Raw genomic sequence first — 12,088 nt, 5'->3', positions numbered from 1 at the left:
AAAAAGTATAGGAACCTAATTGAAAGTTTTATGAAACTTTAGAGACCAACAGAGTAATTAAACCTATATCGAATAACAAAATTGTTTAAAACAACATTTAGAGACAAACTTAGGAAAAACTACCATTTGTACCCATCAATTTTGCGAATGCTGACAAAAGTACCCATCAAACAAGAAAACTAACGTTGTACCCATGAAAGATGGGTTCCGTGTGACAATAGTACCCAAACCGTGATTTTTCGTTGACTTTTAATAAAATTCCCAAATTACCCCTTTTATCTTCTTCCCCAAATTCTAAATTTCACAACCCTCATCCTTCGTGGATTATTAATTATCAGAGGTTATTGTTCAAATATTATGGATTTGTAGATCTGGTGTAGAAAAAGAAAAAGAAGTTTGAAATTAACAAAAAAAAATATACATTTTGGTTTCTTGGTGTCACTGTGGGAACAAGAGGCGCAGAACCAAGAGCCTTTGGGAACGGAAGGAAGGATATATCGGAGATAGAAGATGTTATAGCCTCGGTCGTATTTGTTGCAGAGGAGAAGCTTCACTGGAACTCACTCGAGGAGCAGCACTTGCTGATGATGTCGTCGTCGAAGGTGGGCTTGGGAGTGTGGGTTTTTCTTCACCCTACATTCCCCTGGCTATGTCTTCGATCATACTCGGCATGTTCAGAAGCTCATCCTCATCAATGTACCCCGCCACCATCATCCCTCTTCGTTCTCCAGTACTCAAAGTGAAACAAGATCCTTCAACAATAACGTTACTACCACCACAACCTTCTAGAGGGTTCTGCGGTGGCCTCGGAAGCCTAGCATGAGCAGCGGCGGTGGCTGCGATGTGAATATCAGTCCACCAAATGGCATGAAGATACTCTAATAGCAGCCCATTTTTCTACAGATCGACGGCGCTGAGCAGTGTTTGGAGTCACCGTTGAAAAGAGAACGTGGTCACCGGCCTCTTGTTGGCTCTGGTTGTTGAATTCTACTACTTATTGCTTTGGAATAAGAAGAACAACAATATTTAGATTGAAGAGGTTGAAGAGTTTGACAAGGGTGTGCTTTCTTAGTGTTGTTGTTACATCCGAAGAAGAAAGAAACAACAAGGGTAATGATGTTAAAGTTGATTTGGATTTAGATTTGGAGAACAAATTAGGATTGGAATAAAGAGAGATAGAGGTTGAGGATAAAGGTTGGAGGAAGACATCAGGTGCTTGGGTCTTGAGGGAATGGTGACTGGCGGTGGCAGAGGAAGACGAAGGATGAGGGTTGTGTGAAATTTGGAATTTGGGGAAGAAGATAAAAGGAGGAATTTGGGAATTTTATTAAAAAGTCAACGAAAATCACGGTTTGAGTACTATTGTCACACGGAACCCATCTTTCATAGGTACAACATTAGTTTTCTTGTTTGATGGGTATTTTTGTCAGCGTTCACAAAATTTATGGGTACAAATGGTAGTTTTTCCGACAAACTTAATTTAAATATGAAATTTCAAAAAATAATTTCAACATTTACTCTAAGATGATTGGTGAGCTAAACTTTAAATAAAAAGCGAAGAGAGGAGAAGAGAAAGCTGAACATGATTTTCAGATTGTTTCCTTCTCAAGAAATGGGCCTTTTATTACTGGAAAAGGACCATTTGCTTTTCTCTATCATCACACGTTGTCATAGACATTAGAGACATGAGAATGGAAATTAAAGTTCTTTCATAAGAGAAGTAGAAATCACCAGAATTTAAATTTGTTGAATGTTCCATCACTGTGCATGTCAAACCACGCGTGTATGTGATTTCAATAATTCTATTTGAACTTCGCCACCTCCTTTTCTAAATCCAAATTTCAGAAACAAATACGGATATATAGATGCAACTCATAATGATTAGTGTAAGTACTAAGTTAGGAAACCCCCCCCCCCCTTCTCTTTCTTTCTCCCATCTTTTTTAAATGATTTAATAATGCTTTAAATGCAAAATGAATAAATAATTATTTAATAAATAAAAAATTAAATTAAATCTCAATTATTAAATAAAAATAATCAAATTAATTAAATAATTATAAATAAATTAATAAATAAATTCTAAGTAGCTAAATAAATAATAGGTGAATTAGATAAATAACTATAAATAAAATAAAATGTATTTCAATAAAAATATTTGAATCAAATATAAATAATAAATGTATAACAAAAAATCAAGTATTTTTAATAACCTATACTATATATAATACTAAATAATGTATAAATAACAAATAATATGGAATGTGCAAAAATATAGACTAGCAGTTAATATATATTAATTTAAAAATAATTTATAAATATAAAACATTTATTATAATTTTTATTATTTTATTATCATTTTGTCTTAAATAACTTATTTATAAATATAACATAATTAAGTTCTTTTTTTATTATTATTATTTTTACAAAACGTGCAGGTTCGAAATGTGTATGTGTACACTTTATTATTCTTTTTTTTTTGCTTGTCAAAGATATAATTCTTTCGTAGAAAAAAGGAATTGCAGGAGTAAATCACTAAAAGGATCATGAAAAATACAAGAGAATGTGATCCTTCAACAAAACATTAAAAATTTCAATGAGATAATAATCTTAAATATGGGAGAAGAGAAAATACTAAGAAGAAAATAAAAACTAAAATACACTCAAAATACATAAATCAAGAAAACTAAAAAGAAACAACTATATATTGCACCCAATTCCAAATGCATAGAGATGGTATAAATTTATTCTAGAAGACCCAAATTACACCAAATTAAAACCGGCACATAAACAAGGCATATATTATAATGCAATACGTTTCAATTGATTAATCAAAAACGATTATCAAATTTGAAATCATATTGAAGAAATTTGTGAAGAAGAAAAGGATAAAATTGGTATTTTGGTTTTACTTCAATTTGGTATATATTTTAGTATTAAATAAACTATATACAACACTTGATTTATTTCTATTTTCATTCTTTACCCTAAGGAAAAGTTATCTCACATATATGGAAGGTGTGAGAGGCAGGGATAAGTGGGAGTCGTGAGCTACTTATTAGTTCTATCATTCTATGTCTCAATCAATTACATTTTTAATTTCTAATCATAATCAACCTTTAATCTAGCCCCACTTGACTGTAGTATATACATATTTCCATCGTTTAATTATTAATATAGAACTTTATAGTATCGTAGTGGTGATCATTTGTGGTATAAAATACCCTTAATAATAATAACCACCAACAACGTAACCAATATGGATTCTCACAAAGGAAAACAGTCTCCCATAGGCCATAGCACATATGAAATTCTTAAATATTATTCTTATTACGTGATAAGAAAAATTATCTAACCTTTTTCACTTAATAAATATAGAAACATATTAGGAGACCAAAACTTTTTTTTATCAATATTAGTTAATACTTTAGCTAATACCTTAGTTAAATATCTTATTTTTATACTACTAAGATTTAGGATTTATGGTTTAATGTGTCGAATTTAGTATTTAGAATATAAAGTGTTGGCTAGCTAAGTGTTAACCAAAAATTAATGAATTTTATTAGTTATATAGTATTGCTCCTAAATATATTAAAAGTGTATATTATGCCTACAAAGTTCGTCTGTTAATGAAAATGGTTCAATTAGGAGAATAATCAAAATTAACAATAAACCGCCAACAAAAAATTGTATATTTAAAAAGTATAAATCTAAAACTATGTTTGGGAATATTTATCTAATAAATGGCTCAAAGTAAAATTTATTATATTTTATTAAAAAAATATTATATATATACTAAAAATTAATTATTGAATATTTATTTATATATACATATGTTATTTTACACATTTTTAATGTATATTTTATATTTTAATATATAATTTATGTGAGTTATTTATTTGGTCGTTATTATTTTTTTTTTTTACGTATACGTAAAATAGTTTATTAGAAAAATATTTAATTGATATGATGATATATATCGGAGTTATCTTTTACTTAGGAAACATTAAGTTAAGAGAAATGTTAGGATCTACCACTTTTATCCAAATTTAATCTATTGAGTATTGAACGAAATGAAGTAGCGCATATATAGCACCTATGTTGCAATAAAGCATCAATCCGTTGTAGTCTAGTTGGTCAGGATATTCGGCTCTCACCCGAAAGACCCGGGTTCAAGTCCCGGCAACGGAAATTTTTATTTTTAAAAAATAATTGTACACATCGAGGGCTACGGGCTATTATTGATCAATTGCTTTACCAGACACCAGTAATCCAGAATCATCACAATCTATTAATTTCTCCATACATTAACTAAACTACGAGCCATGTTTTATTACCATAAAATTGTCATTGCTTAGTTCCAATATAAATTACAAGTACCATTTTCTTTTTCCTTTTCTCCGTATACATCATCATGATGCTGTGTTCCAGCAAAGCCAAGTTGATGATGATGATGATGATACTGCTGATATGGAAGCCTGAATCCATGCATGCATGCATGCCTGCCAGCCATTGCCACATCACTGCTCCATGCTCACTCACTTCGTCACGGCTCGAATGTCCCATTTGAGTGCTCCTCACCTGCAAAATTGGAGGTTCCATTTGGCAACCGGTTCATGCTGTTATTGCTAGAGTGATTTGAATATGGTGAGTATGTAGAAACAGGACTGCCTCGGGAGTACCGGTTGTTCTGCGCGGCAGCGGCCGTGCTGCTTCTTGTTACTTTGAGACGAGCCTTCCTACCCTGAGGTGGAGCAGAGAAGAAGCATTTTTCATGATACGAAATAGAGACAAACAAAAAAAAACCAATGTACTTCTCACTAACAACTAATTGTATATTATCTTTCATCTCATTTTGAAGAAGATATAACAAGTGTTGAACAGTCTTGATAATAGAGGACTATACATAATTAGTGTTCAACTATGTAATCATCATGTTTTAAATTCACCTTTTTTCAAAACCAAAAAAAGTTCTAAGAGATAAAATAATCACCTTCCCCATGCACTTCTCCAAATGAGGGGCGAACCTTCCGGCCATGATGGATCGGCCGCAATTCATGCATTCGAATATTTCACTTGCCACGGAAGGATGACTTTGTCCGAATATGTCAACCACATACTTGCCATTTGCTTCATTACTATTGCTAGGATCGGCAACCTTTACCCTAGCTTGTGCAGACAACTTCAATTCTTCATCTTCTTCTTCCAAATTAGAATCAAGGCCCAACCTTGCTACTCTGTGACACTCTGATGCTACATCGACTATAATGGAATCAAGGAGATCCGCGAAGAAATGAGATGAGAGCTGCAAAATGAAAGAAGCATGAAAAAGTATAAGTGGAGAAAAATGTATTATTTGATAAATCTTAATGTTTCAATTCCCTGACACAACTAAATTACTTTAGAACATGCATATGGGAGACAACCCACAACAAGAAGAAATGATACTATCATGGAAATTCATGGCCTGACTGGTTTCTGTTTTCAGGATTTTGTGAAGGAAGAAAAAAATGAAAACAGGAGTTATTGCTTGATGCTTATCATCTAACGTCAGTGTTTATGTCATGTTGCTCAACTAAGATAACAAAAAATGGAATGAAAAGTGGCATTCACGATTTTCTCCATCTTTATTCTAAAAGAAAAATATGTAACATATTCAAAGGTTTGCTGTTCAAGATTATTAGCTTTTACACTAGAAGCATCACTGAATCTTTCACCAAAAATAATAACAAAATAATGCTACCATTAGATATAAAATGTTTAAAATCACATTAACACCGGCAAGATTTAGATTTCAATCTTTGGAGTCTAGATAAACAGTCAAGGTAGATAATCCATCTAATTGAAGTTCAAAGTCTTGAATTGCATATAAAATACATAGATGTAAAATGTCACAACAGTATGCAAAATTGATTCTGCAGATGATGCAAGGATAAGCAATTCAATACATTAGGAAAATATTAAAACATCTTCAGCATTGTAAACAGAAGATTAAACACACTGGATCAAGAACAATAATAACCCACAACTCGATCAATTCCCAGTTTTTCTTGATTTATTAGGTTACCATGCTCATAGCAAGACAAATACCCTGTGAATTCTGGACAGACAATATTTCTCTTCACTATGGATCCTAAAAATCTTTACAGCGGTTAATGTGAAGAGGAAAGAAATACAAATCATCCATATATTATCGATTTAACATACAATGAAAAACAAAATGACAGCAGTCCCAGAACTTAGCTCAAAGTTGCTTCCTAAATCTAAAGTGAGCACATAAACGTGCACAAGCATGATTTCAAATAAGAGTTTATTGGAGTGTGAAATGTGATAGGAGAATTAATTGCAAACATAAGAAATGCTTGCTCATAACTGAAAAAACTCACCTGGGAATGTGACGACAAGTTTTCCTCATTAGGAGCTGACATGAGTCTTCACCAAGTCCTAATAAATACCAATACGAATGAAAGCCGGTAAAAAAACCCGGAATTTATAAACAAGACAACTGCGAAGCAAACAAAAAGAAATGCCAAGCAGGGTCAGTAATTATATTTTTATCACCTGCATCTACAGTAAAGTTCAAAATTGGTTTTACCTGTCAAAATATACTAAAAGTTAAAGAATCTCAATATATGCCAAGATTGTATATGCTTAAGATGCTATGATACAGCCACAAACAACACATAGATATAAATTTTATCATGTGAAGAGGACAGGATTGTTTAAGTTTAAACAAGGAGTCACACTAAGTTTAAACTGATCAAATTGTATTGATCTAATCATCAAAGCGTAATCAATTGCAAAAACAGAAAATATAGCTTCACCATTTGTCTCAATTTTCAGCTGTGTTCTCTACACGCTATCTTTTCCCCCTTTTTACTGTTAAGTTGTGATCACAATCTATCAATTTCAAGTTCCATAAGAAAAATCAATGAGGAGTCTAACCCTACCTAAAGCCAGTTCATGGTCCCTATTGCTTGCCGATTTAACCAAGCGAACAAAGCTACCAAAGGGGACTATTCTCATTATGCCAAAGGTTAAGATTGTTATTTGTGATCTTCACTTCAACATATTTTACAGCTATGAAAAGAATGAACAACTTAATCATTCAGAACCTATACATAAATTATCACAAAGAAGCCATATGCTAAAATATTTTTTCATATACATAGTTTCAGTACACTTGCAAAGGAGACATAAATATCGAATCCCTCAATTTTTCATTTTGAGTTTCAGATTAGCAAGTTACTTACTCCACAATAGTAATTATCAATATCAAACTATTATTCTATGAATCTATTATCAAGACAAATTTCTCTTCCAATGGCAAAAGAATAAACCACATATTCTCACATATATTGCAGTCTCTCTGATCCACCAGTTCAACATTACATATGCAAAAACCACAAAAACAAAGCAATGAAAAGTATGAACCGATTCCAATTACCACAAAATCACCACTTGAGCCAAAATTACATCAGTAAATAACCAAATTGAAGCAAAACTGATCATTAAACATTAACAATAACAAAAGAAAATTACCCGGAACCAAAGGACAAACAGGCACCTGGCAATGACCAAAAAGGTAACCAAATTTCAAGAATAATCAACTATCCAATGAACTATCAAGAATTCCAATATAATTAAATGAAATGCTTAAGAAAACTGAAAATAGTGTAGAAACCAGAAAGCATAAAAAACAATTGAAGGAAAGAAAACATGAACATTAGAGATGAAAAAAATGGTGTAAGTGTCTAAGATAGAGTAAAGTTTGAACCTTTTATGACACAGTGTGCGTGAGAGAGAGATCAGAGGGAGATCGTCAAAAGGAGAAGAGGGTGTAGCTCCGATTCGTGGATTGGTGCTGTGGTGTGCGAATCCCCTGAATCCCCGTTAGAGGGTAGAATTTGCAAAATGGGGGAATTCTGGGGTTAAAATACAATTTACGGCTTCAATTTTCTTTTTTGAAAGAATTTAGGTACCATTTGAAACAGAAATTGAGATGGAGAAACAAATACTATGTTTGGTGTAAAGTGTATAATAATAAGAATAGATTATCATTTGTATTCAGGAAAGATATAGATGCCCACAAATGTATTTATATAAGAATAAAATCATAGTTGTAACTACGGAAGATAGCCTCGTGCCAAGAATATTTGGTTACGCAATTGGTCTGTTAGGGTGCTTTTGACACACGAAAACTATTTTTCGTGGTTACAATTGTCGTTTTATTCTTATATGGATACATTTATCAGCGTCTACATCTTTCATGGGTACAAATGATAATTTATTCTTACTAAATTATGTTTTAGTATCTTATTTGGTAGGAGTAGTGAGGTGAGGGATTAAGAAAAAAATAGAGGTAAAGTTAGAAGGGGGATGCTTCCATAAAGACGCAGAAAACGTCTTTTTTTTTTAAATATTTTTTAATAATTAAAATTTAACACATATAATCACTTAAATTATGTTATTTTTGTCAAAATTAGGTCAGACAAATTAATTTGACTGAAAAATAGTGAATTAAATTTTAAATCCGTCTAAATTAATATTATTTTTTATAAAAAATTACTACAATATTCCTATTATATAAAATGATTAAAATACTCTTATTATATATATTAATTTTGAGAATTCTAAATTCTAGCCCTTTTTTTCTCTATCGTTATAGGGTTAGATTTTAAAGTTTTTAAAAAACAAATATATATATATATATATATGATAGAGATATTTTAGTTGTGTTTTATAAATATTTTAGTTGTGTTTTATAATAGGGATATTGTAGTAATTTTTTATAAAAAATATTAATTTATACCGGTTTAAAAATTTAATTTATTAATTTTTTTGCTAATTAGTCTAATTTTAATAAAAATAATATAATTTAATTGATTATATATGTTAAATTTTAATTTTTAAAAAATATCTTTAAAAAAAGATGTTTTTGACATCTTTATCTAAGTGGCTCCCAAGTTAGAAAGGTAAAAATAGTGAAAATGATAGAATGAAAATTTAAAAAAGATAAATATATTTTTAAAAATAAATATTAAAATTTTAGCTTTCATCTCTAATAATTTTAGTTTTTTTTTAATATTGAAAAGATTGAAATTATATCTTAAAATTAAAATTTTAGTTATATTATCTGGTTATCAAATATAATACTAAATTCTTGTCTCTTAGTCTCAACTCTCAAATTCAATTTCTAAAAACAAACACTACTTTAGACTTGAATTTCAACAACGGTAACAAACTCATTTTCATTTTCACATATAAAGCATATTTATACATGTATTCGATCACATAATGTTATATTAGCAAAAATAATTATGTTATTACGTGAATAATTATTTAAAAGAATAAATATAATTATATCATTATATAAATTATTTTACACTACAGTGTATTAAATTAAACTATTTATTTAATTGAATTTTGTTAATCAAAGACATACATGTATCAGTACAACTAACTATTCTAAGTATACATACAAGTTAGCTACTAAATTAACTGTATATGTAAAAATATAAAATATATATTAAAAATAAGTTAACAATACATGTATTTATACATGTTCTTATACGGTAATAACTTTAAAGTATATCTCGTCTTAGAGGGATCGAGCATGTCTCTTCATCTCCGAAATATGTATATTTTGACAAAGATAAAGAATACGAAAAGTAAATACTTGTAAAAGACACAATATAATGTTCAAGTAAGCATGAAAAATATACTAGAATAGTAAAATAATTTAGAACTTAAAACTTATTTCTATTTAGAGATAAGGTATATTATATAAAAATTAAATTATAAATAATATTAATATTACGACTTATGAGCATTTAATAATTATGTGAATTATGATGGTCATTAAATTTATTAATTATAGAATTAAAGCAAATAAAATTAAATTATTATTCATTATGTATAATAAAAATTAAATTATTCTCATCATCCATAACGGATGAAATTAAATTATAGCTCATCTTGAGTAAAAGACCAATACACAATTAGATGATGACAGATTTGGTTACTGTTTTGTAGTGTTTATGTAACATTTTTTTCGCTTCAACATCATATCATGTTTGTAGATATTAAAGAGTATTGTGTCATTCTTGTTATCTTGTATCACAATTCACAACCTTTGCAAATTCAACTCTACTCTACTGCCAGATCAGCACTGACCCTGAAATTTCAAAATTAGCCCTGAAAATTTTATTTTTGTACATTAATCCCTAAACATCACACATGTTACAAATTCGGGAATAACTCTTGTCAAAGATCAACCCAAAATTACAAAACAGCTCCAAAATCACTAAAATCCTTTTATACTCTCCATTTACCTCCAAATCCAAGCCTCCAATTGCTTAATTTTAGATAAAAATTCTAAACACCATCCTCAAAAAAGCCCTGCAGAAAGTAAAAAACAGAAAACTATTTCTAATAATCCATTGAAGTTAATGCATAATGTTTAATTATACATCAAACAGAGGATCATGGTCTCATATTGCAAGTGCAACATTGTTGAAGTAGTAGTTGAGTCAAGTTGTAACGGAGTTAGTTGTATGTTTACTAAAATATAGGTAACTAATAAACTGTAATTTAGGTGTAGTTGAGTCAGCAAATTAGTTAGTTAGTTAGTTTTGCTTAGGGTCCGTTTAAAAAACTCCAAAAGTTACTTTTTTTACTTTTGACTTATAAAAAGTTACATTAATAGTGTTTGGTATAATTTTTTAGATAAATTTTTAACTTTTCAAAAAGTTATTTAAGAGTTTTTAAAGAAGTTGAAAAATGTGTCTTCTCCTATTTTTAAAAGCTATTTTATCACTCTTATTTAATGCACAACTTTAAAACAAGGACTTCTATAATAACTTTCTAAATACAAAATAACTTATTTAAAAGTTGTTATTAATAAAAGTCTTTATATTTTAAGCTCATTTTTCAAAAGAACTTATTTTAGAAGTTTAGCCAAACTGGTCCTTAGTCAGCAAGTTTGTTTAGTTTGTTAGGTTGGTTACAAGGTGCGAAGATATTTATTTGATAGTTAGAACAATGATAGTATAAATAATTAGCTTAGTAATTAAATCATTTTTATAATTCATCATTTTTTAATTTCTCACGGTATTTTCCAATTCGACAAGTAAAAGATTAATCCGTCGCAGTACTGAGTTCCACTCAAGAGTTTATTGCTGGCCAATGGATTGCTGCATGCAAAAGGTGGAATTTCAACCCAATACTTACTTAAACGGACTAGTAAACTAACCACTAGACCAACCCAATTTGGTTTTATAATTCATCATTCTATGAATCATACTGAAATTCTCTCCCAAACACATCATCATTTTCTCTGCACTCTCTACCACGAATCACCACATTTCTGGATTTAATAATACTTTGTTTTCATTTTTTTTCCCCTTTCCTCTCCTCTGTTTCAAATAAGGTGTCGGTGACTACTGAGTACAGAAATGCTGCGTTTTTTTGGGTTCTCGTATATATTGAAAAAGACAGGTGAAACAAGAGTATTGTTTTCATTTTCTCTGTTTCTTCTCTACAAAATTTTATGGAAAATAAGAGCTCCAATAAAATAAAGATTTATCCTAAAAAATTAATATAATAAAAGAAAATTCGAACATGTGATTGATTGTAAGTATCTTTAGTGGTCCTTACTTATCTCAGTTGTTTGGCAGTTTTGGTAAAACTATAGATCTCGTTTATGTTTGTTTTGTTTTGTTTTGTTTTCTCTTTTCTTTTTTCTTTTTTTTTTCCTTGCTATGGTATTGCAACGCTTTCCGTAATTTGAAATCAAAATAAGAGTTTAATTTTCATGAATTGATTAAACAAAACATTTTAAGTGATCTAATTATGTTCTTTTTTAATGTGATAATACCCAGTTGAATATATGTGTGTAAAATAATCAAGACCAATTCATGAGCAACAGAGCAAATGATATTTGATATACTTCACTAATTTTTATACTGAGAATTGCGTTTTAATTCTCATTATGTGACTTTTTAAACTATAGAAATTTGGTGAAACTGTTAGTTTTGAAAAGGACCCTTCTAAGCATTCACTCACCAATATTAACCAAAAACCTTCTGCT

General features: G+C 29.8%; 1 protein-coding gene and 1 non-coding gene across 11 annotated transcripts; one reads left to right on the top strand and one right to left on the bottom strand.

The window, feature by feature from the left end:
• Positions 1-4,115: 4,115 nt before the first annotated feature.
• On the top strand, positions 4,116-4,188 carry TRNAE-CUC (transfer RNA glutamic acid (anticodon CUC)). The gene has a single exon. It is a non-coding gene; the product is annotated as a tRNA-Glu (tRNA).
• Positions 4,189-4,221: 33 nt separating this feature from the next.
• On the bottom strand, positions 4,222-8,014 carry LOC107648707 (SAGA-associated factor-like protein). 10 transcript variants are annotated; one of them, XM_088500899.1, is made up of 7 exons: positions 7,775-7,901; positions 7,540-7,564; positions 6,559-6,592; positions 6,384-6,441; positions 4,991-5,302; positions 4,680-4,741; positions 4,222-4,578 (listed from the first exon to the last, which is right to left on the bottom strand). In XM_088500899.1, exons 4-7 carry the CDS (start codon positions 6,423-6,425, stop codon positions 4,575-4,577), a joined length of 420 nt encoding a protein of 139 aa, XP_088357025.1. In that variant the 5' UTR covers positions 6,426-6,441; positions 6,559-6,592; positions 7,540-7,564; positions 7,775-7,901; the 3' UTR covers positions 4,222-4,574. The 10 variants fall into 10 exon arrangements, with proteins under 10 accessions (XP_088357025.1, XP_088357026.1, XP_016208096.1 ...); XM_088500900.1 differs by lacking the exon at positions 7,540-7,564 and having other exon boundaries at positions 7,775-7,904; XM_016352610.3 differs by having other exon boundaries at positions 4,222-4,741.
• Between the last annotated feature and the right edge of the window lie 4,074 nt (positions 8,015-12,088).

The sequence above is a fragment of the Arachis ipaensis genome, chromosome B1 (genome assembly GCF_059453495.1).
Source record: "Arachis ipaensis isolate K30076 ecotype BB chromosome B1, ASM5945349v1, whole genome shotgun sequence".
Taxonomy (NCBI): Eukaryota; Viridiplantae; Streptophyta; class Magnoliopsida; order Fabales; family Fabaceae; genus Arachis; species Arachis ipaensis.
The sequence above is the reverse complement of the archived record's forward strand: the minus strand, read 5'-3'. Positions and strand labels throughout refer to the sequence as shown.